Genomic DNA, 26,440 nt, shown 5'->3' on the forward strand with positions numbered 1-26,440 from the left:
AACACTGTCACCAACCACATTGCTGACACTCAGTCTGGAGTCCCTCGCACCATCCCACTTCAACACTGTAACCAACCACATTGCTGACACTCAGTCAGGAGTCCCTCACACCATCCCACTTCAGCACTGTCACCAACCACATTGGTGACACTCAGTCTGGAGTCCCTCACACCATCCCACTTCAACACTGTCACCAACCACATTGCTGACACTCAGCTGGAGTCCCTCACACCATCCCACTTCAACACTGTAACCAACCACATTGCTGACACTCAGTCTGGAGTCCCTCACACCATCCCACTTCAACACTGTAACCAACCACATTGCTGACACTCAGTCAGGAGTCCCTCACACCATCCCACTTCAGCACTGTCACCAACCACATTGCTGACACTCAGTCTGGAGTCCCTCACACCATCCCACTTCAACACTGTAACCAACCACATTGCTGACACTCAGTCAGGAGTCCCTCACACCATCCCACTTCAACACTGTCACCAACCACATTGCTGACACTCAGTCTGGAGTCCCTCACACCATCCCACTTCAACACTGTAACCAACCACATTGCTGACACTCAGTCAGGAGTCCCTCACACCATCCCACTTCAACACTGTCACCAACCACATTGCTGACACTCAGTCAGGAGTCCCTCACACCATCCCACTTCAACACTGTAACCAACCACATTGCTGACACTCAGTCAGGAGTCCCTCACACCATCCCACTTCAACACTGTCACCAACCACATCACTGACACTCAGTCAGGAGTCCCTCACACCATCCCACTTCAACACTGTAACCAACCACATTGCTGACACTCAGTCAGAAGTCCCTCACACCATCCAACTTCAACACTGTAACCAACCACATTGCTGACACTCAGTCTGGAGTCCCTCACACCATCCCACTTCAACACTGTAACCAACCACATTGCTGACACTCAGTCAGAAGTCCCTCACACCATCCCACTTCAACGCTATAACCAACCACATCGCTGACACTCAGTTAGATGTCCCTCACACCATCCCACCTCAACGGTATAGCGGACCACATCACCGACACTCAGTCAGATGTCCCTCACACCATCCCAACTCAACACTGTAACAGACCACATTGTCCCATCCCACCTCAACACTGTAACCGACCACATCATCTCACCTCTGCTGCCAGGTGGAGCACTTCCACATTCTTGCTTTTCTTCGTCATCACATTGGTATGGAGCTGCTTGGTCAGCTGAGATACAGACGTTTGCGGCTCACCTGTTGAAGCAATAAGAGCAATCATATTTAGGAGATAAACATACTGTGTTTTCAACGTAGAGCGAGCGTACCTGTAAATTTAACCGCGCTCAACTGAATTTGGAACTGAACGCGCAGTGCAAGGTTTCAAATGTTTAACTTAGCACCTTCAAAGATATGACATCACAGTCGTATATAGAAAAGCACCAAATTGTAGATTTCAATCCTGCTTTCTCCACAAAATGTATTGCCACACATCTTTTGAATATTGTTACCGCAACTTTGCATTTTGTAACCTATAATTGTATATATAATAATAAAAGTATTATTCTATGACTATTAGCTTCCGCGGTGATGTGGCCATCAAATCAGCTGTTTCAATTAGAGTTGGTTTATTGTGATTTAATAACCTCTGACTGACCAATCAGAATCAAGTAATTTCCAAATTAATGGTAGAATTCCCTATACAAGAAAAGAAAGTGAAAGTGAAAGTGATGATTTCAAAGACACTTTTTCTTACACACAATTTTCTTACACACTGCAATAAGTTGCATTAATGAAACTGCTGTTGGCAAAATGCATGAGCATGTCCTACAATCAATGGACTACAGACAGGAATTTGCATCAGTGGACAGTTTTCTGTTTTCAACTGATGCCTGAATAAAGATTCATTCTGTCTTTCTTCAATTTCAATCGATGCAAACATTTAAGCCAATTTAATTATGGTCATTGTTATTGGTACAATAGCCACCTTGGGAGCACCCCGTATCATGTCTGGCACACCCAGAAGTCATAGTAGATCCCAGGTAGATCCCTGATACCATTGTTATGGAGCAATGAATGTGTTCTTTATCACGATCAGAAATGCAAACATACCTGCTTTCCCAAAGTCATCCACATATTTCTCAAAATAATTGAAGACTTTAGCCACACTTTCTGCATTAACTCTCTCCTGTAGGGTGGTGTTGCCGAACCTGTGAGACAGAGACACATAACAGTGTATGATGACTTGATGGTGTACCCAACACTGCACAGACAATGTGTACCTGAGTGAGGTCGTGTGTGACTGTGCGTGTGTGCGCACCTGAGAGCGAGCAAGTGATCTTTAAAAATGCATTTTTGATAGTATATAATCAACACATCATCCATTACCAAATGCCAGACCTTGAATCAAATATATCCAATAGAGCCCATGCAAGTCTATAGTAGTTAGCAAGTCTAGATTACTGCAGTTTCTGAAAATAAAGAGAGTCTATGGGCTCCTTTTATTATATTTTATTAAGATAATTTAATAACTGTTTTTCTGTAAAATATTTTTAATTTCGCGATAAGACATAACAATAAGTCTACCACACTTGCTGCAATATCACTATTGGTGTTGCAGGACACTCGCAGAAATTTCTAGCACGCCACAAGACGAACATCTGCACTGCAAGTTGTGGTGCTTTAGACTATTAGGTTACCCATGCATTATTCACTCTTACACAAGGTAGAAGTGGCAGGAGCTATGACATTGCCATGTTAGCAGTAGAATGATATACACAATGCATCACTCACTTTTCAGCCAGGGTGGCCTGTTCATTGATGCCGATGCTAAAGATGACCGGCACCACCTTAATGTGGTTCCCTTGTTTCAACTTGGGGGGAAGGTTGTTGTATGTTTGGGGTGGGACTGGTATCTCCACATGGATGCAGTGTCTGGAAATTGAGGGAAGCAGAAATAGACCCCTTGCCTTCAGCTCAAACTGTTGAATCACGAGATCATCAATCTCTCCAACAAACCTATAACCTATGAAACCTATAAAAGTTCTTAGTTCAGTGTTTGTTTGTTGTTTAAAGCCGCACTCAGCAATATTCCAGCTTTATTATGGTGGTCTGTAAATTATCAAGTCTGGACCAGACAATCCAGTGATTGACATCATGAGCATCAATCCACGCAATTGGGATACAATGATATGCATGAACCAAGTCAGCGAGCCTGACCACCCGATCCTGTTTGTCACCTTCTACGGCAAGCATGGGTTGCTGAAGACCTATTCTAAACCGAATCTTCAAGGACCTCACAGTCAGTGCCCATCCAGCAAGCCTTCATCCCATTACCTTCAGCTTTACGTTCTTGGTTCACAGTAGTGTCCATCCAACAAGCCTATATCCCACCACCCTAAGCTTTACGTTCTTAGTTCACAGCACAGTCAGTGCCCATCCAACAAGCCTATATCCCATTACCCGTAGGTTTAAGTTCTTAGTTCACAGTCAGTGCCCATTCAATAAATCAATTTATTTCTGTTGCTAGGCTTCAACAACAAACACATAGAAGAAAAAGCCTGCAAAAACTTTTCAAAACCCATAGTTTTCTTCATTAACATTGGCATCAATACTGATCTACACATTCACCTGTGGTTCGTAGTTGAAGTGAGTGAGTGCAGATTAATGCTGCATTCAGCAATATCCTGCTTAAACAGAGGCCAACAAATAACTGTGTGTGAACCGAGCAAATCAGTGATCGAAACCATGAGCAACTATCAGCACCATCAGGGCACAATGATACACCAGCAGCATGGAGGTGAGGTGAGGTGAAATGGGGTTTAACGTCGCGTCCAAGATTATTGCTCTTATATAGCGATGTGCATGCATGTGTGTGTGTGTGTGGCTGCTTGTACTAGTCCGGACTGATGCCGATTTATAGTGCTAGCACACTGAGATACCATGCTGCAGTTTAACATGAATACCCCACTCAGACACAGTATACTGACTCCGAGCTGACCAGTCCTTGTTTTAGCCACTTAATGCCGAGCGCCAGACAGGGTAACAACAAGTACCATCTTTTAACTTCTTTTGGTATGATGCGGCTGGGGATCAAACCCCAGACCTCCGGGCAGACGCTCTACCACTAGACCACAGAGGTGGTTCCATCAGCATGGAGTTCTTGAAACATAAACACACAAACCTGTCTAATATATGCCTTCTACATTTCTTTGTAACACATGTTTTCATATAAGAATCCAGTCTATGCTATACATGTTTTGAGTTTGTGCAAGTTGGAGGCCATCAATGTCCCACCTGTTTATATCAGGAAACATGCCTCCCTTGATAGAGCTGAAACAGACAACAGGATTGACAATCTAATATTATCTTGAACAGTTTAGCATATGTGCAAATCTTCAAATGATATTGTACTTAGTAATCTTAATATTTATCAAGTATGAACAAATTCTGTTATGAACAACCAGTCTCTATAAATAAAAATCTGTTATCAACAACATGTCACTATGAACAAAGTCTGTTCTGAACAACCAACTGCTGTGGACAAAGACTGTTATGAACAACCATTCACAATAAATACATATTTTGAACAACCAGTCTCTATAAACAAAGTCATCTATGAACAAGCAGTCTCTATAAACAAAGTCCCCTACTTCTGCAGAGACAGGACAGCTTCATAGACATCATCCTTTGCCTCCACGAAGCAGAACGTGACACTGGCCAGGTCCTCCACAGCCACCGTCATGTCCTCCAACATAGCGAGCTCCTCACCATAACAGCTCAACAGTGACTCGAACTGAGCCATCACCCCGTGGTTGATCAGCTGTTGTAGGTACTTGACATCCTTGCAGTTGGTCTGTATGTTGACAGCCAAACCACTCACAAGTGTTGTGATCTGAAACCAGAAACCAAAATGTAGACGTCATAAATATGATTATGTATTATGTTCCTAATGAGGGTCTCATTCTGTGCTCAGGGGGACCAGTGAGTAGAGGGTCAGGTGCAAAACCCCCAAGATTGGAGGTTCCCTCTATCAACAACTGCTTACCCTAATCAGGTTCCCTCTATCAACAAATGCTTACCCTTTATCAGAAGGTTCCCTCTATCAACAACTTTTCACCCTAATCAAAAGGTTCCCTCTATCAACAACTGTTTACCCTAATCAGGAGGTTCCCTCTATCAACATCTGCTTACCCTAATCAGGTTCGTTCTATCAACAACTGCTTTCCCTAATCAGGTTCCCTCTATCAACAACTGCTTTCCTTAGTCAGGAGGTTTCCTCTATCAACAACTGCTTATGCTAATCAGAAGGTTCCCTCTATCAACAACTGCTTACCACAATCAGGTTCCCTCTATCAACATCTGCTTACCCTAATCAGGTTCCCTCTATCAACAAATGCTTACCCTTTATCAGAAGGTTCCCTCTATCAACAACTGCTTACCCTTTATCAGAAGGTTCCCTCTATCAACAACTTTTCACCCTAATCAGAAGGTTCCCTCTATCAACATCTGCTTACCCTAACCAGGTTCCCTCTATTAACAACTGCTTACCCTAATCAGGTTCGTTCTATCAACAACTGCTTACCCTAATCAGATTCCCTCTATCAACAACTGCTTACCCTAATCAGGTTCGTTCTATCAACAACTGTTTACCCTAATCAGGTTCCCTCTATCAACATCTGCTTACCATAATCAGGTTCCCTCTATCAACATCTGCTTGCCCTAATCAGGTTCGTTCTATCAACAACTGCTTACCCCAATCAGGTTCCCTCTATCAACATCTGCTTGCCCTAATCAGGTTCCCTCTATCAACATCTGCTTACCCTTTATCAGAAGGTTCCCTCTATCAACAACTGCCTACCCACATCACGTTCGTTCTATCAACAACTGCTTACCTTAATCAGGAGGTCCTCTCTATCAACAACTGATCAGCACATACTAACCCCTGTTTCACACAGTCCACAGCCTAAGCTCAACACTCCTGTATTATATAAGCTAGTGTGTCAGCTCAATATTGGAGGAAAACGCAAAGCGATACAAATTGAAGATGTTTACCATTTTGGTGAATCTTATAGGCATGGTGTTGACAAACCTTGAAGCATAATCTGGGATTCAAACCCATGATCACCTGTTTCTAGCTGCACTAAGGAAAACAACTCTGCACTGCTTAATTGCTTAATGCTACGTCAGCAATTTTGCAGCATGCCCTCCCATAATGTGTAGACACATACTTGAACACGAAAATTATGTGTCAACTAAATTTTTTACTTTAATCCCAAGACTGATTCAGATAAACTCACGGCATGTGCTGTGACTACGTCTCTCCTGTTCTTGATCATGTGCATCAGCTTCACGTGGTCCTTGTTTTCCTGCAGAGATGAATGTGAGATGACTTCAGCATATAGTACAGTATGCTGACTCCGAGCCAACCAGTCCTTGTTTTAGCCCCTTAATGCCAAGTGCCGGACAGGGTAACAACAAGTACCATCTTGTAACGTCTTTTGGTATGAAAGGTCCGGGGATCGAACCCCAGACCTTCCGCTCTACCACTACGCTCTACCACTAGACCACAGAGGCAGTCTATGCACATGACTAAGAATTCACAATTGTTATGTTTGGGGTACAAAGTTGACAAGTCCTTCTGACTAGTATGAGCATGGGGAAGGGAGAGGCCCAACTGGACACCTACCATGAGAGGGAGGAAGAGAGAGGCCCAACAGGACACTACCATGAGAGGGAGGAAAAGAGAGGCCCAACAAGACACTACCATGAGAGGGAGGAAGAGAGAGGCCCAACATGACACAACAATGAGAAGCAGGAAGAGAGAGGCCCATATGGACACCTACCATTAGAGGGAGAAAGAGATAGGCCCAATTGGACACCTACCATGAGGGAGAGGAAAGTGAGGAAGAGAGTGGCCAGACTGGACACCTACCATGAGATGGAGGAAGAGAGAGGCCAATGGCCAATTGGATACCTACCATGTGGGAGAGGAACAGATAGGCCCAACAGGGCACTACCATGATAGGGAGGAAGAGAGAGGCCAATGGCCAATTGGACACCTACCATGAGGAAGAGGAAAGTGAGGAAGAGAGTGGCCCGACTGGACACCTACCATGAGATGGAGGAAGAGAGAGGCCAATGGCCAATTGGATACCTACCATGAGGTAGAGGAACAGATAGGCCCAACAGGACACTACAATGAGAGGGAGGAAGAGAGAGGCCAATGGCCAATTGGACACCTACCATGAGGAAGAGGAAAGTGAGGAAGAGAGTGGCCCGACTGGACACCTACCATGAGATGGAGGAAGAGAGAGGCCAATGGCCAATTGGATACCTACCATGAGGGAGAGGAACAGATAGGCCCAACAGGACACTACAATGAGAGGGAGGAAGAGAGAGGCCAATGGCCAATTTGACACCTACCATGAGGGAGAGGAAAGTGAGGAAGAGAGTGGCCCGACTGGACACTATCTCCACAAAGCTCTGGAGCTTGATGACCGCTGGACTCAGCTCACTCAGCCAGCTGGTGGTCTGTCCTGAGGATGACATGTTGGTCACCAGTTCATCAACCTTTGACACCAGACACACTATGGCTGCCTCCAGGTTGAGACGAGTCACTTCCTGAATAAAATACATGGGAATGTGAGCTGCCCTCCTCTGTATCAAGTAATAAATACAAAAACAAATATTCAAAAAAGACATAATTATAGAAATGAAAATAAAAACAATATATCGTATATAAGCCATTTGTGTAGAAGAGTGATGACGTTTAATGTTACCTACAATGATGGAGAATTATGAACAATCGGTATGTGGCTGCAATATTTCTACATGCACAATACACATACAATTTGCACAGCAGCGTAGACCGGTAAGGATAAAAATCTGGGTATGTGTAGACAAATTGCAGGTAAATGGTACACGTTTTATGCAAATTTCAAAGGAATACTGGATCTTTGATGAATAAACCAGAGTTTAATAGAAATGTTTGTAATTATGCAGGGTCCTAGGGCTCTAGAGGCTTAGAGACCTTCTAAAACCCATTTACTGTATTTCTTATTTCTTAACAATGACCAGGTTACAAGAGTAATGAATGACCATTTCTTCAAACATATACAACCTCATTTTACAACCCACAATAATCTCTGATGATAACAATACCATGTTCATAAATGTCAGTGGAATATTTGATTGCAACCCCTTAATACACAATCAACTATAAAATACAGTCATGATTGGGTACTTCAGTGATGCATGTTTACAAAACACCAGGCTTTATGATAAATATCGTTTAAAAAATGCTCAAATTACCCAAGGTTCCACAGTAGGACTCCTGACAAAGTTACTTCCTGACCACCTCCAGGATTTTTCTGGAGATCTATCACCTTGATTGCGGCCATCATTACTCATGTGTCCCAGGGAGGCTGCAAGGTCAAGGCCATCCCCTGTGTTGGAGGGAGATTTTGCCTGCATGTATTTCTCTGCAGATAGTTGTAAGATTGGGTCCTCACACAGCCGGACGAGCTCACGCACCTGGAGACAGAGATGAGATGTTATTGAAATTTTACAACACACTTCAGCACTGCATACTTATAGTCACTGGCTCATAGATTGTATGTGTCAAGGGCTCTGTTCCACTAAGCGATATTAGCACATACACTCGTACTAGATTGTACCTCCGATATTTCAACAAAGTTGAATGTAACTCCCATATTGAAAAAAAAAAGACAATTGTACCTCCCATATTTCAACATAGACGATTGTACATCCCATATTTCAACATAGAGGATTGAACCTCCCATACTTCAAAATAGACGATTGTACCTCCCATATTTCAATATAGACGATTGTACCACCCATACTTCAACATAGACAATTGTACCTCCCATATTTCAACAAAGACAATTGTACCTCCCATACTTCAACATAGATGATTGTACCTCCCATATTTCAACATAGACGATTGTACCTCCCATACTTCAACATAGACAATTGTACCTCCCATATTTCAACAAAGACAATTGTACCTCCCATACTTCAACATAGATGATTGTACCTCCCATATTTCAACATAGACGATTGTACCACCCATACTTCAACATAGACGATTGTACCTCCCATACTTCAACAAAGACAATTGTACCTCCCATACTTCAACATAGATGATTGTACCTCCCATATTTCAACATAGACGATTGTACCTCCCATACTTCAACAAAGGCGATTGTACCTCACATACTTCAACAAAGGCGATTGTACCTCACATACTTCAACATAGAATATTGTACCTCCCATACTTCAAATAAGACGATTGTACTTCCCATATTTCAACATAGAGGATTGTACCTCCCATACTTCAACATAGAGAATTGTACCTCCCATACTTCAAATAAGACGATTGAACTTCCCATACTTCAACATAGAGAATTGTACCTCCCATATTTCAAATAAGACGATTGTACTTCCCATATTTCAACATAGACAATTGTACCTCCTATATTTCAACAAAGACGACTGTACCTCCCATACTTCAACATAGAGGATTGTACCTCCCATACTTCAACATAGAGAATTGTTCCTCCCATATTTCAAATAAGACAGTTGTACCTCCCATATTTCAACATAGATGATTGTACCTCCCATACTTCAACATAGACAATTGTACCTCCCATACTTCAACAAAGGCGATTGTACCTCCCATACGTCAACGTAGACGACTGTACCTCCCATACTTCAACAAAGGCGATTGTACCTCCCATACTTCAACAAAGGCGATTGTACCTCCCATACTTCAACAAAGGCGATTGTACCTCCCATACTTCAATAAAGGCGATTGTACCTCCCATACGTCAACATAGACGATTGTACCTCCCATACTTCAACATAGATGATTGTACCTCCCATATTTCAACATAGACGATTGTACCTCCCATACTTCAACATAGAGGATTGTACCTCCCATATTTCAACATAGACGACTGTACCTCCCATTTCAACATAGAGAATTGTACCTCCCATACTTCAACATAGAGGATTGTACCTCCCATATTTCAACATAGAGGATTGTACCTCCCATACTTCAACATAGAGAATTGTTCCTCCCATATTTCAAATAAGACAGTTGTACCTCCCATATTTCAACATAGATGATTGTACCTCCCATACTTCAACATAGACGATTGTACCTCCCATACTTCAACAAAGGCGATTGTACCTCCCATACGTCAACATAGATGACTGTACCTCCCATACTTAAACAAAGGCGATTGTACCTCCCATACTTCAACAAAGGCGATTGTACCTCCCATACTTCAACAAAGGCGATTGTACCTCCCATACTTCAATAAAGGCGATTGTACCTCCCATACGTCAACATAGATGATTGTACCCCCCATACTTCAACATAGAGGATTGTACCTCCCATATTTCAACTTAGACGATTGTACCTCCCATATTTCAACATAGAGAATTGTACCTCCCATACTTCAACATAGAGGATTGTACCTCCCATACTTCAACATAGATGATTGTACCCCCCATACTTCAACATAGAGGATTGTACCTCCCATATTTCAACATAGACGACTGTACCTCCCATATTTCAACATAGAGAATTGTACCTCCCATACTTCAACATAGAGGATTGTACCTCCCATACTTCAACATAGACGACTGTACCTCCCATACTTCAACAAAGGCGATTGTACCTCCCATACTTCAACAAAGGCGATTGTACCTCCCATACTTCAATAAAGGCGATTGTACCTCCCATACGTCAACATAGATGATTGTACCCCCCATACTTCAACATAGAGGATTGTACCTCCCATATTTCAACATAGACGACTGTACCTCCCATATTTCAACATAGAGAATTGTACCTCCCATACTTCAACATAGAGGATTGTACCTCCCATACTTCAACATAGACGACTGTACCTCCCATATTTCAACATAGACGATTGTACCTCCCATACTTCAACATAGAAGATTGTACCTCCAAAACTTCAACATAGAATATTGTACCTCCCATACTTCAACATAGACGATTGTACCTCCCATACTTCAACATAGAATATTGTAACTCCCATACTTCAACATAGAATATTGTAACTCCCATACTTCAACATAGAATATTGTACCTCCCATACTTCAACATAGAATATTGTACCTCCCATACTTCAACATAGACGATTGTACCTCCCATACTTCAACATAGACGATTGTACCTCCCATACTTCAACATTGACGATTGTACCTCCCATACTTTAACACAGACCTAAGACAATCATAGCAGCATGATCGCTTTGGGGAACAGCGTCCACGATTGAAGAATTGTCAGAAATTCATTTAATTTCTTCTTCCCTCCCCTAGAATACCCCATGACAATAGTATAACAACATATACTCCTCTACAAGAATACCCTAAGGTTATAGAATAACCAATTTACACCCCTCAGATAGAATACCCTATGGCTATTGAATATCCAGTTTTGCGGTACTTCCCTTCCACTGAGTCAGGGACTTACAATCTCTGTGAGTGACTGCATCTCCGTCTGGAGCAGTGTGTCGGTTCCCTGGAGGGCCGCGTGACACAGCCTCTCACAGCCATGGTTAATGTCCGTCTTCAGCTTGGCTATCTCGTTCAGCAGGGAGCAGGCCTGCTGCATCTTGGTCCGGAACCCTAGCGTGCTCTGAGAGGAGTAGAAGTCCTTCTGATACTGCAGCAGTTTTCTTAAACCTCCATTCTTAAACTTCTGACAAAATGCGGTAAAAGCTCCATGTGTAAGCACATCGTAGACTTTACCTGAAGAAGATGAACACTTAGTAGGTAACTCCATGTATTTTGAACAGCGAACCAAGAATTGCCACTTTGTAATCGAGTATGTGAGTGAGTGAGTTGGGTTTAGCGCCACTTTGAACAGTATTCAAGTTATATCATGGCGTGTCAGCTTAAGGTGGAAGGAAAGCCTGAAGTGATGCAGGTTTCAGACGTTTACCAATTTGGTGAAAACCACGAGCACAAGGTATGGTGCTGACAAACCTAGAAACATATTTCGAACCCACGATCAGAGGAACATTGGACATCATTGTTGATAGTTCTAAGAATACTACGTCAGTTACATCATCAAAACTAATCACACAAAAACTAATCTTCAGAATTTTGAACAGAAGTCCTCTTCACTGTCAACTGACTAGTTGTCAAGACAATAGGACACCCAGTCAGCATCCAGCTCTTCTTCTTTCCCAAACATCTATCATCTAGAGACAAGAATGTGAGGAGGGTGGGAGCACTTCTGAAGTGATAGAGGTAGTATTCTTAGAATTATTAACAATGATGTCTATTGCTCCTATAGTTCTTACGAATCCTCTAACTCCATAACAACACTGCCAGAATATACCTGACGGTTAGTCAGGTTCTGGCTCTGGTGTACTCCCAGTGTAGTTGACAGTAGGATAATATTCTTGTAATTTCATTCCATAATAGTTGTTTCCAATCCTGAAGTGGAAAAACAAACTATTGAATCACCTCAAGATGACTGAAAACTTCATGTGCAAAACACAAACAGACCTACCGTTATATTTGTTATAATGTGCATAAATGACGTCATACAAATTCTAAAACCATCTCTCATATCATCATTTCCGGTTTTATGATGTCACTTCCGGGTGACACGCCACTTCCGGTTTTGCTGCAATATGATGTAATATTTTATGTCATTTCTTGTTCGGACGTCACTTCCGGTCATATTTCTCCTTCCGATTGTGATGTCATTTCCGGTTTTGTGGCATCACTTCCTGCTATGTCTGGTCTATGACGTCCGGTGACTTCCAGTTATGAGAACATTAGCGACGTCCCTTCCGATTCCGGCATCATTTCTGGTCTCAATCTACTGTGACGTCATTTCCAATTAATCTGCTTCTAAGTAGCCTGTACTGAGTGGTTAGGATGATCAAATGGTGCACCTATCTTTTGAGACTGCAAATTCTAGACCTCGCCACTCGTAGCCTTAGTAATGTCTCTTACAGTCTGTCTAGAATAGTCTCTTTCTATGTCTCCTGAGAGGTTCTGTAGATGTCATGAAACACTTTAAGGTACGGATTGGACACAGTAATCGATCTGGATGGTCCACTAAAGGAGCTAATGCAGGAACTGTATAATGTCTATGACCCAGTGGTCCAAGAGATGCGGATTCTGGGTGACAAAATCTGGTTGGTTGGTTTGTTATTTAACGTCGCACTCAGCAATATTCCAGCTATATGACGACGGTCTGTAAATAATCGAATCTGGACCAGACAATCCAGTGATTGACATCATAAGCATCGATCCTCGCAATTGGGATACGATGACATGCATCAACCAAGTCAGCGACAAAATCTTTAGCAATCTGACCATAATCATGCTCCAGTCATAGACGTGCGTCACAGCTGAAAAATCTAGAGCATGGATCTCTGATATTCTAGCCGCTGTTACCATTGCAAGAAAAAAGGCTGTTTTTCTTGATATTTGGATCAAAGTGGCTTTGGCAAGGGGTTCAAATGGTTCTGTTACCTAAAATATCAAGCTATGAAACACAGAAATAGGATCAAAATCAATCTCAGTCATCCTATTATCCACGCAATTCGAAAATGGGAAAATACTTTTAACTGCAAGGATACATTTTTATTAAACTATAACCATCAGGGTTATTTCCAAATAATGACATCTGACGACCTTCTGCTGTTTTTTTTGTCTGTTTGTTTAGGCTGAAGAAACTAATTAACATGCGCCCTTTGTAATATCAAAATCTTCATAGATCACGAGTAACCAATCAGTGTTCAGAAATTTGTATAGATAGTGCCTTACAGTTTATTTACACTGTCCTTACAGACAATGGCCCAGTCTCTTGTCATGCTTAGTTGCGTTAGCGAGCAAATCAACTCACGGTAGCTAGCAAGCCCTTGTGGGCAGTGTTAGACAGCCGCGTAGAAGTCAGAAATTTGCGCCATTTTAAACAAAGGAAAACATGAGCTGAATATGAAGCATACTTAAGTGAGTGAGTGAGTTGGGTTTAACGCCGCTTTTAACAGTATTCCAGTTATATCACAGCGTGTCAGCTTAATGTGGGAGGAAAGCCCGAAGTGATGCAGGTCTCAGACGTTTACCACTTCGATGAAACCCACGAGCACGGGTATGGTGCTGACAAACCTAGAAACATAATCGGGGCGAACCGGGATTCGAACCCACAATCATAGGTTTCTGGCGTGCCTAAGGGACGCAACTCTGCACAGCGAATCGCGGCGCCTTAGACGACTGGGCCACCCGTGCCCCCAGCATACTTAAGGAAGTCATCCGAACTGAAACATTGCAACAGCATAAATAAAAAAACTGTCATCTATACAACTGCTGACCAACTGAGCACACCCCCCTCACCATGGTCGCTGCCCTCTGAGGCAACGGTCATCCGCTGGACGTGCAGGTTGACGGGGATAAACTCCAACTCTTTGTTGTCCTTCTCACAGCTCGGTTTGAAGCTCGGACCTGGAGACCAGAGCATGCTGGGTAATATTCTCATGCATCACAGAACAGATTATTTAAAATCTCAGTTATTGAAACAATTTACTTATATTCATTAATAAGAATATGTTAGGAGTGATACTTTGATGATATTTTTACATTCTGCATAAACAGTTTACAAGGTAAAAACATTGTCGACAACAGGATAGAAAACACAATACTAGAGATCAAAAGTGGGACCTCTGTATCACAAGTTAAGATTATTTAAAGGATGCTATTCATGTTAAGATAAAACATGCAACATGCAGCAGACATTACAGAAACAGTATTGAGATCGAATCATTTGTTATCGGAATCATAGATTTGAATTTTTGTGTGATTCTAATTCTGGATTGGTATGATTTTAATGGATGTCTAATGCCTTAAACAACCATAATTGTGATTTGATCCAACCAAAAGGGCACAGGGTTTTACGCAATGCAGAAATGTGCGTCTAGTATGCACAAATGTAGAGAACGGACGCGGAAAATATTCTGCGTCCAAAGGGACACATAATAGTCATTGTACCTACAGTGCATCAACAGCACTAATAGTTGTCTGTAACTTCATCCATAAATCCAATCTCATTAAAATCAGATCTTAGTTGTCGCTATCACTAAAAAAGATCTGAGAACATCCCATTACGGGTCACGTCAGAACGACCTTTCATCCAACCAATCAGAGCGTCGCTTACCAGATCATGAAAGTGACAGTTGGAATGTGTTTTCTAATCATGCAACCACGAAATATTTAACACGGGGTATTCCGAACGACAATTTATGGGTTTTATGATTATATCCATACAATCTAGGCCATCTATAAGCCATTCCAGAATGTTCTTCTTATCAGTTTTAATTTTTTTAATCGAGAATACGTCAAAATATGTTTCAAAGCGTAGTCGCCAGTTTGAAACTTGTGTCATAAAGCTTGAGAAAGCTGCCTTCTGATTGGCTAATGTCGATTTCTTGTCAGTCATTTCATTGGTCGGTCAAAATTCCCGAAAGGTCGTTCTGACGTGACCCGTAATGGGATGTCCTCAGATCTTTGTTTAGCGGCAGCGATAACTAAGATCTGATTTTAATGAGATTGTCCATAAATCATGACCACTGTCCACATGATCATGTAAGTTATTATCTAAACGTCCAGTACACTACACCATTTCATTACTGTACAGGCCCTCCTACTGCCTGCAAGGACCCCCGGACCCCTACTGTTGTAAGTCCAGGTAAACACTGGGGCATGGAACCTTCTCCATGTACGAGACATTTAAAGGTGTCTTTTGTTAAAGGCTTTATTTCCTAATGCTATATGTTCTATAACTTAATAACTGCTATCTCTAGATAATGAAAAACTGGTAGAAGTGGGTCAATCATCCAGCATTAGTAAGACTTGAGTATGACCGAAGACTTAACCTTAATGTTGTAGGGTGGCACAGTGGTTGGCACATGCCGATCATGCTGAAATTTTATACAGGTTCGTTCCTCACTATAAATAACCAGTACAAGTAGAAGGTTACATGCTCTATTAGTTGGATCAAATCCCAATTATGCTTTACCAATTTGAAGATAAGATTTTGGGTCTTATTTTTCTAGTACATGTAATTATTAATGAATCTCCAAACACTGAACTGTGGGAGAACTTGTAAACAAACATAAAAAATACTAATCAAAGATCTAAAACTCTCTTTACAAGCTCCAATTTGAATAAAAATGTTTGAGCTACATGATCTTCAGGGCTAGAGCTCTGTACTGGTCAACACATTGTACAGATCTGTGTTGTGATATATTGGGAGCTAAAGTGTCTGATAGTGAATGACACTGGCTGTACATGCAGATACTGTTTTCTACAAACTAACGTAAATATTACTCAGCATGGTAAGTCCACAGGAACTCGTTACTGGTCAGTAAATAAATATATGTACCCCTTAAGTACAGGGGGTACTCGTTACTGGTCAGTAAATAAAAATATGTACCCCTTAAGTGAAGGGGGTACGCGTTACTGGTCAGTAAATAAAAATATGTACCCCTTAAGTACAGGGGGTACGCTTTACTGGTGAGTAAATAGAAATATGTACCCCTTAAGTGAAGGGCGTACGCGTTACTGGTCAGTAAATAAAAATATGAACCCCTTAAGTATAGGGGGTACTCGTTACTGGTCAGTAAATAAAAATATGTACCCCTTAAGTACAGGGGGTACTCGTTACTGGTCAGTAAATAAAAATATGTACCCCTTAAGTACAGAGGGTACTCTTTACTGGTCAGTAAATAAAAATATGTACCCCTTAAGCGAAAGAGGTACGCGTTACTGGTCAGTAAATAAAAATATGTACCCCTTAAGTACAGGGGGTACGCTTTACTGGTGAGTAAATAGAAATATGTACCCCTTAAGTACAGAGGGTACTCGTTACTGGTCAGTAAATAAAAATATGTACCCCTTAAGTGAAGGGGGTACGCGTTACTGGTCAGTAAATAAAAAGATGTACCCCTTAAGTACAGAGGGTACTTGTTACTGGTCAGTAAATAAAAATATGTACCCCTTAAGTACAGAGGGTACTCATTACTGGTCAGTAAATAAAAATATGTACCCCTTAAGTGAAGGGGGTACGCGTTACTGGTCAGTATATAAAAATATGTACCCCTTAAGTACAGGGGGTACGCTTTACCGGTGAGTAAATAGAAATATGTACCCCTTAAGTACAGAGGGTACTCGTTACTGGTCAGTAAATAAAAATATGTACCCCTTAAGTACAGGGGGTACGCGTTACTGGTCAGTAAATAAAAATATGTACCCCTTAAGTACAGGGGGTACTCGTTATTGGTCAGTAAATAAAAATATGTACCCCTTAAGTACAGGGGGTACACGTTACTGGTCAGTAAATAAAAATATGTACCCCTTAAGTACATTGGGTACTCGTTACTGGTCAGTAAATAAAAATATACACTCCCTAAATAGAGGGGGAATATAATTTTATTTACTGACCAGTAACGAGTTCCTGTGGGTCAGACTCTGCCATTTTGTAGCCAGGGGAGATAACAACATGAGAGAAATATCACTTCTGCGTTTCAGCCATTTTCTCATTTAATTTTGAAGGGAAACATTATTTGTGAATGAATTTCTGTGTCAAATTTAGGTTAAATGATACAATTAATACCAATACTTGTTACATTTGTTTTACCCAATATACCTGAACACTGAAATATATATTGCAATAGGTAGCGTTTGAAAAGAGTATTGCAGTCTACTGATACATCAGTAACACCATGCAGTCCTACCTGACAGGGCTGGCATATCTTTCAGAACTACCAGCTCACACAGCTAACAAATCTTTCATGTTAATTTCTAAATGGAATATATACATATATTCAACGCTATTGAAGACAATATATGCCATTTGTTAATACCTGTATATGCAGTTAAGTAGGAGATGTTTTGGGTATATGTAGTCACCACACTCATGCAAAAGTCGGTCATTTCTTGGCGAACATTGCCCCACTCAGTCGACAGCTGGCGAGAGATACATACGAGTTAGTATCAGAGTTGCAGCAAGCTCCTGACTAAGATGTCTCACACACAGGCTAGAGACCAAAACTTAATAATTGATGCATCCATAACAGATAAAGAATTGATAAAACTTTTGAAAATATCTTGCAAATAAGAAGTGGTAAAGGCAAAAAGGCAGGAATAAAAACTCAGAATTAGCCACATCATTTAGCTCATGTCAGGTAGCAAGAGTTTATTTTTTGGGCAAGTGAGTTAACTGACTATAAAAGTCCAGTTTCCACCCTTGCCAAACTAGGCTGGAATTCATGGCCCCGCCAATTACATGCAACATTATTTCATGACCCCCATCCCTAGATTAAATGACCAGTCCCTTATAACTTTTTTGTTTGAAACAATAGTACTGTGTCATTGTTTCATCCCCCACACATATACCCCATCCATATAGTTGAGATACGTTTGGCGACCCCCCTTCTTTCACTGTGTGTAATGTTTTAATGACCCACCCAATAATAAATAATCATTCCCCTATTGACAAAGAAATAACTTTACATTATTCCACACTATAATTTTTGTTGCCCCATAAGTAGATTTATTGTCATGGTTTTAAATCATTTCAAGTTTTGATCACTACATGTGGCATTCATATTGATAAGTCCTGGTGGCCCTGAAGGCTTCAGAGCTCTGTCTAGAGGAGAAACAAACAGGTTAGTCAAGGAAAGAACGTCATGCTGATGTAGCCGACAGAGACATCTCGGTCTACGTCTCACGGCACAGGAGATGGACGACATGCTCCCTGGCACACATTAGGCTCACACAGTCATGCAGTTCAAGGGAGATAATTATCTTGCAAGATGATTCAGCACGAAGAGGAGCGAGCTTAGAGAATTTGAATACACAATGCCAGTTAGAGAGTGGTCAAATGTAACATATGTTATATATGGGATAACACTTTCTTAGTAGTGTACACATTCTTGTACTCTTTTGGGTTGAGTCCCATCTCGGACTTGAACCCACACTGTCAGAGTAAGGCACCTAATCGCCAGCAAATAAAGTCAGCGGTCTAACCCAATCAGCCACCGAAAAATGAAATTCCGACTCAACCCAAAAAAGAAAGTGTTATCCCATATATAACATTTGGTACATTTGACCACTTTCTAAATGGCATTGTGTATTCATAGCTTTCGGCCATCGGAGCAGTGCCAATTTACTCCTGTCCGAGGTACACAAAGTACGTGATCTAGACTACCAGTTGTCAGACTTTTATTTTTTGTGAAAGCCTCGGTGGCTGAGTGGGTTAGATAACTGACTTTGTGTGCTGGCGATTAGGTGCCTCACTCTGGCAAGTGTGGGTTCGAATCCAGGATGGGACTCAACCCCAAAAAGTACAATAATTTGTACTTTACTAAGAAAGTGTTATCCCAAATGTAACATTTGTTACACTTAGAGAATTTGCTTATAACTGGTACGACAAAGGACATTCAAATGGCTAACTGTTACAAGGATCAAACTTTTTGTGTGTTTCCAATGAACCTTTGTTTGAGTAAGTGATTCAAGTAATCATTCAACCCTTTAACCATACTGAGCCAGCCAATACAAAATAGAAAATCATGAGGTCACACATATCCGTATTATTCCACTAAAAACACGGCCTAAATCAGCACTAGATTCCCCAAAGGGGCCTTCATGTTGGCTACATGCTATTGTTTAAAACTTTAACCGATATTGATGATGTGGTGTTTCATGAGGGTGCCAACCCCTCAAGGAGATGCTGAGCCCTGTCAAGCGGTATTCCGGATGCTGCAGTGCAGTACGCCAGATGCCATGAAATGTTTATCTTGTACACATATGCCAACATTTCAATGCTTTTAGGTCCTTTTTTCTTGCAAAGAATGACAAATCAATATAATATTTTAGACCTAAGCTTATGAGCATGCATGGTCATGTGTTCTATTGAAAATCCCAGTCTAATTTACTTGTACTTTGTACAAGCAGTGTACAAGTTGACTCACAATTTTTTAAATTGTATGCTAAGACAAACAAGCATGAAATACTCATATCCCCCTCAAATATGACATGTCTGGTTGTGTGCAGGGCAAGAAAGAAGTACTATCACTATTTTCAGTCTAATTCAAAGACATTGCTATGGAAACTCGGAAAATAATTCTTATAAAAATCCCAAACTATCAAAAGGCACCAGTTTTTCCACTAGACCTATCTATGTGCCATGTTTGGTGAAAAAATGTTGTACGGTTTTCAAGATCTGCTCCGGAAAGGAGCAATACTGCTATTTTCAGTCTAATTCAAAGTTGTTGCTATGGAAACTTGAAAACATAAAAAAATTAAAAATCTCTAACTATCTCTCATCGTTTTTTAGTTCTGCTCGGGAAACAAAATGTGACGGACGGATGGACAGCACCCATTCCTGTATCCCCCTTCAACTTTGTGAAGGGGATCATGAAGTGGTATGCAGGATGCCTAGAGAAGTGAGGGTTGCACCCTCTTTTGTGTCTAAGGTGACACAGCACTGACTTCTGAAAATGTCTGACAGAGAACGTATTAGTGTGGTGTAGATGAGTATCCATGTTAGGCCAAGTACATCTGTTAACAATAATAACGGTTTCAAGCATATTGGGGTTAACTAATTGTCTGTACACGGAGTGCACTAGAACCTTTGTAATCAGTGATCGAGTCCAGCATGTCGGTATAGCAAGCTACAGTGGCTGCAGCTAGAGTGATCCACATCACTTGCTCTCCCTCTATCTCAGGAACAAGCTGAAACAGACAGGTATATCACTCCCTGACACAGACTGACCCCTGCCATGTGCAGCTCTCCGCTGAAACACAGACTTGATGTAACGCTGTTCATAACGCATGTGGTTCAAGATAAGCTTTTGATTGTTGTTTAACACCGCACTCAGCAATATTCCAACTATATGACGGCGGTCTGAAAATAATCAAGTCTGGACCAGACATTCCAGTGATTGACATCATCAGCATTTATCTACGCAATTAGGATACGATGACATGCATCAACCAAGTCAGCGAGCCTGACCACCCGATCCTGTTAGTCGCCTTTTACGACATGCAAAGTCGCCTTGTACAGCAAGCATGGGTTACTGAAGACTAGGGCTGTTCCGATTCACTCGCATATTCGGTGAATCGAACCGTAACAATTCATGAATTGAATATTCATGGCCACTAGAATCGAATATTTATGAATATGCTATCATGTATATTTACATACCCTGTACCTAAAAATATCCATAACAACATATTAAATGCATAGATTTCTTTCAGTGACAACACTCTCATAATATTTAATTTGATAGTATTGTTTTCACTGGTCATTGTCGCATTTGAGCAGATACTAGTACCTGGACAAGTGCAGTATATAAATGTATAATTTATCAATAATTAACAAACCATGTCAAATAAATTATGATGTTATTGTGTCACTGAATATAATAAATAATACATAAACTGCTGACTTAATATTGTAATTGTGAATTAATATTCGTATTCGTTACCCTATATTCGTGGTATGAATCATATTCGCCTCATAGTGTATTCGTTGCAGCCCTACCTATACTACCCCGGAACTTAACGGGTCTCAGGATACGTAATGGATTAATTCGTATGGAGTACACGTGTAATAAGGATTTCACCTGCTCACAGACTTCACTGTTGATGTGTCGAGATCCCTGATAGTACTGGCGACAATATATATTGTCACTATCATGATGGCCATGCTGCATCTCGACACAGGTTTCTAGGACAATACTCCCTCTTCCAGCTTATCATTAAGTCTTTTTTGTTTTTATTTGTAGTTTAGCAACATACTCAGCAATATTCCTGCTACATGACAGAGGTCTGTAAATAATCGAGTCTGGACCAGACAATCCAGAAATTGACATCATGAGCATCGTTCTTAGCAATTGGACCAGACAATCCAGAGATTGACATCATGAGCATCAATCCATGAAATTGGATGCGCTAACATGCATCAACCAAGTCAGTCAGCATGACTACCTGATCCTGTGAGTCGCCTCTTACGACAAGTATGACTTACTAAAGACCAACTCTAACCCGGATCTTCATGGTTCAATCATAAAGTAATAATATCATGGATAACAAGGAGATGGGTGAGTGAGTGAAAGAGTTTGGTATTATGCCGCTTTTAGCAATATTCCAGCAATATCACGGCGGAGGACACCAGAAATGGACTTCACACAACAAAGAGATGAACATATTCTGTATCCTATGATTTTACTAAACTTGTGTCAGAATTAAACAAATTTCTGTGCTGCAACTATAAAAGAATTTTGACACTAGGTTGGTAAACTCAGTATTGTACAAAATGCTGAGTGTGTAAATTAAGTGAAAAACAAACTGGCCATTTCCACATGATGTGCCATGAGCACCTGACAGACAGTACACCTTCAGGTGCAGGGAGTTGAGAATGATAACTGGAATGCAAATAGATCCACTGGTCGGGACAAAAATAAAACAACATTTGAGCAGATACTAGTACAGTACCTGGATTTCATACCAGTGGTATAATAATAATAATAATGATGATGATGATGATGATGATGATGATATTAATAATAGTAATAATAGTAATAATAAAAATGTCGCAATGCTTATTTATGATGGTGCATAATTCCCAGGCAGATGCTACAATCCACTCTCTGCAGCCTGATCAGACCTTTAAAGCTGTGACAAGAATAAGGCTAAAACAATAATAGTCTTGGTTCTCAGGCATCATCATAGAGTCTGCTGCATGTTTCATTTTTATTTTCATTTTAAAAATATTAAAAATCCTAATAGTAATACTTTATAACAATGCGATCGACGCAGTTACTTCCCTTTAATGCACACTGCTTTACTGTGCCTCTTGTGTTATGGTTATGGCTCCAATAGGAGTTTGTATGCTTGTTTACGTAGGGAGGCCCTTTCCCAGATTGATGGTACACAACTGTTTACTTGGTTACACACTAGTTTGAACAAGCAAAAAAACAACAACAAAAACACTGCCCGTCTGCACTATTTTTTCAAAAGTCATTGCCTGAGAACCAATCCTTTTATTTTTTTAAGCCTAAAAATGTGGACATACTCGTGCTGGTTACAAATAATTTGATAAAGCCACCAAAATTTACAGTGGAATGACAAGCTCAGCATGATGACAAATTCTGAATAAGTTCAGGGTTCTGGACATAAAAACAATGTCCTATCATCAACTGCTCAGTACAGGCACCGACTGAGATAAGCCCTCACCTCCCCCAGGTCCTGCAGCAGGGATATCCGCTGCTTCTCTTCATCAATCCACAGCTTCCTAGAAGAAACATGATTCGCATTAGCATGTGTACGATAGTCTGTAATATGAATCTTCTGTATAAAACATTTTAAGTAAGACTCTGACTCCAAAGAATGCTTATCTATGGGAAACTCCCAGTAGGCCATTATACAATTCTACCATTATTTTGGAAAATACTCGATTATGATAGGTCAGTGAGAGTCGCGGAAGCTGACATTACCACAATATTCTTGGGATGTGTGGCAAAACATTTTGTGCAGAAAACATGATAGAAATCTTCAAAGAGAATGTATTTCAAGTTTTGAGAAAAGAGAGCTTGCTATTTGGCGCTTTTCTATATGCGACTGTGACGTCATATCTTTTGCGTCTCAATGATCGAAATGATGTCATAATAGTGATGTGCGATGTAGAATGAAAATGTGCCAGGTTTTCTTAGTTTTATAGTTAATATAGGTTACCTGTAGATTTGACCATGGTAAATTTAACAAGGTAGACACAGGGTAGACACAATTTTATGGATGACAACTTCTTTAATACTGTAAAAAGCAACGTTTCAGTATAGATCCTTATACCAATGTCAAGCAATACTGAATGAGGGACATTGTACAGAATACATATAGTAGGTGGAGGATCAACAGTAGAGGATTAACAGTAACAACCATTGCATACATGAGTGGGATAACATGGGTAAGTGTTGACAACAGAAGAAAACTTCACACTACGCATTCGGTTCCAAATTCAATTTAGCGTGGTTGATTCAACAGGTAGCCTAGCTCTACATTGAAGACACAGTATTTTTATCTCCTCATTAGGAGACACAATTTATACATTTCAGTAGACTCAATACATGAGTTACCGGTTGATTCAGAGTTCACAGGTGTTGAGCATGAGGTCGAAACAACAGAGTAGTTTTATTTCAAGGGTACCATGACACACTCAGTTTAGTGTGGTTTCTTTGACAAGGCAAAAGTTGATGGTGCAATGTGACAGTTTAGTACCGGTAGGTACAACAGACTTTAACATTAGTGAGTGAGTGAGTTGGGTTTAACACAGCTTTTAACATTATTCCAGTTATGTCGCGACGTGTCAGCTTAATGTGGGAGGAAAGCCAAGAGTGATGCAGGTCTCAGACGTTTACCACTTTGGTGAAACCCACGAGCACAGGTATGGTGCTGACAAACCTAGAAACATAATTGGGGCGAACTGGGATTCGAACCCACAATCATAGGTTTCTGGCGCGCTAAGGGACGCAACTCTGCACAGCGAATTGCGGCGCCTTAGACGACTGGGCCACCCGTGCCCCCAACTTTAACATTAAGCTGAATCTTCATGTACCCTGCGAGCGAACATGTCACTCAAATTGCCATGATCACAATGACCAAAGGTGTTGATATGTGATATGTAATGATTGTACAAGGGCTTGAACGAGTCCAAACTTACTACCCGGGAACCTGACCCCTTATTACCCAACCCTACCCAGGTACCCACTGCAGGTCTCAAGAGTTGGGAACAAAATGTCTGATTGGGAACTGTGTTACCACAGCCCTATCAAAAACTATTTAGATACATGTATTGAGTTGACTTAAGTTTTATCTTTTCTCATAGATAAACAAGTCAAAAGGAAAGTGTTCATTGTCAAAAAGAAATGCTAACATTAGCGACTTCTGGTGTAACCACTGAGCTATAGCGAGTTTTTGTCATTACACAATATATCATGTGGCTAACCATGGGTCCAGGTAGTACAGTGGGTAATCGGGTCCAACTCAGGACCCACCCGACCAAAGTACCCGACCAAAGTACCTGAGTTACCCGTCCCTTGATAGTACCATTTCTACTTCACAGATCAGGCCTTGGCCTTCGTATAACTCACAGCAACTTGGCAGGGATGTCCAACGTCCATTTACTCTCTGCCATATTCTCCTGCACCTGGAGAACGTGACTGTCGTTGTTGGTGGCGAAGCGGAATGTCTTGCTGATGACATTGTCGAAGTAGGTCTTCAGGATGTCCTTGTGTCTGCTGAGGGACTTGGGTCTCGAGCGCAGATTCTCAGCTGCAGCACCGTCAGATCCCTGCAACACGGAGGAGTGAGTGACGGAGGGAGTTAAGTTTAACACCACAGCATTATTTCAGTGTCATGAACCGTTTGGGGAAATTGGTTGGTGGGCTTCAGGACAGCCAACTTAACTCAACCAGCAGATATAGGGAGTGGGTTAGTGCTTGAAGATGTGTCTATGCCACGATACTAGTAGTCTTTCCTTGTGTGTCGGATCAGTATGGGATTTTGTTTGTTTGTTGCGTAACGTCTCACTCAGCTATATTCCACAAATATGACAGTAATCTATAAATAATCAAGCCTGGACCAGACAATCCAGTGATTGATATCATGAGCATCAATGCACACAATTGGGATACAATGACATGCATTAACTAAGTCGCCAAACCTGACCACCCAACCCCATTAGTCACCTCTTATGCCAAGCATAGTCGCCTCTTATGCAAGCATGGGTTACTGAAGACCTATTCTCTACCCAGATCTACACGGGTCTTCAGTTTGAGAGCTTTAGTTAGTATGGTTCTAACAAACAGTAAATCTTGGATTTGTACCCAAGTCAGAGGATTCTGGCATGACCAAGGGAAACAACTCTGCACAGCAAACATGGACACTTGTACCCCCAAGCTCCTCACAGCAATACCCCTTTCGTGGAGCTCTCTATACTATTGCTTCCACCAGTCACAGCTCCCCAGTGGGACAGGTGGCCACAACCATGCTTGGAGTTGAAACGTGCAACCGACTGACCGCTATATTTACAAACAAGTGATGACTGCCATTACGCCAATTCTCTTCCCCCAGCTACATCATTTTCTTTGTTTGTCAATTTGAATTTCTAATTCATTTCATCTATCATGTAATTAGTATATTAAGAATGCAAGGGGGAAGTTGGGTGCTTTTCCATTCGACTGCAATCTCGAACCAATCTGATTAAGCAAACATAAATTCATCTGGAAAATATAAGTCAGGCGTAAACCTCTTCAAAATTTGCTATAATGGCATTCCCGAAGACAAACACAAAACTATAA

The 26,440-nt window shown here is 41.1% G+C and overlaps 1 protein-coding gene across 2 annotated transcripts in view; it reads right to left on the reverse strand.

Moving 5' to 3' along the window:
• The window catches only part of LOC124123269 (inositol polyphosphate-4-phosphatase type I A-like), a 56,581-nt gene that overhangs the window by 6,421 nt on the left and 23,720 nt on the right, over window positions 1-26,440 (reverse strand). Inside the window, exons 11-23 of one of the 2 annotated variants that reach the window (XM_048388117.1) lie at window positions 25,232-25,431; window positions 23,322-23,379; window positions 17,945-18,047; window positions 14,421-14,528; window positions 11,536-11,813; window positions 8,319-8,540; window positions 7,431-7,628; window positions 6,305-6,373; window positions 4,658-4,899; window positions 4,302-4,337; window positions 2,799-2,939; window positions 2,118-2,215; window positions 1,162-1,262 (exon numbers count right to left, since the gene is read on the reverse strand). In XM_048388117.1, the coding sequence (XP_048244074.1) occupies window positions 1,162-1,262; window positions 2,118-2,215; window positions 2,799-2,939; window positions 4,302-4,337; window positions 4,658-4,899; window positions 6,305-6,373; window positions 7,431-7,628; window positions 8,319-8,540; window positions 11,536-11,813; window positions 14,421-14,528; window positions 17,945-18,047; window positions 23,322-23,379; window positions 25,232-25,431 (1,854 nt within the window). Of the gene's footprint in view, window positions 1-1,161; window positions 1,263-2,117; window positions 2,216-2,798; window positions 2,940-4,301; window positions 4,338-4,657; window positions 4,900-6,304; window positions 6,374-7,430; window positions 7,629-8,318; window positions 8,541-11,535; window positions 11,814-14,420; window positions 14,529-17,944; window positions 18,048-20,713; window positions 20,817-23,321; window positions 23,380-25,231; window positions 25,432-26,440 lie in introns of both variants that reach the window. The other variant, XM_048388118.1, reaches the window with a different exon arrangement.

The sequence above is a fragment of the Haliotis rufescens genome, unplaced genomic scaffold, assembly GCF_023055435.1.
Source record: "Haliotis rufescens isolate VD_foot unplaced genomic scaffold, xgHalRufe1.0.p SCAF_7, whole genome shotgun sequence".
NCBI lineage: Eukaryota > Metazoa > Mollusca > Gastropoda > Lepetellida > Haliotidae > Haliotis > Haliotis rufescens.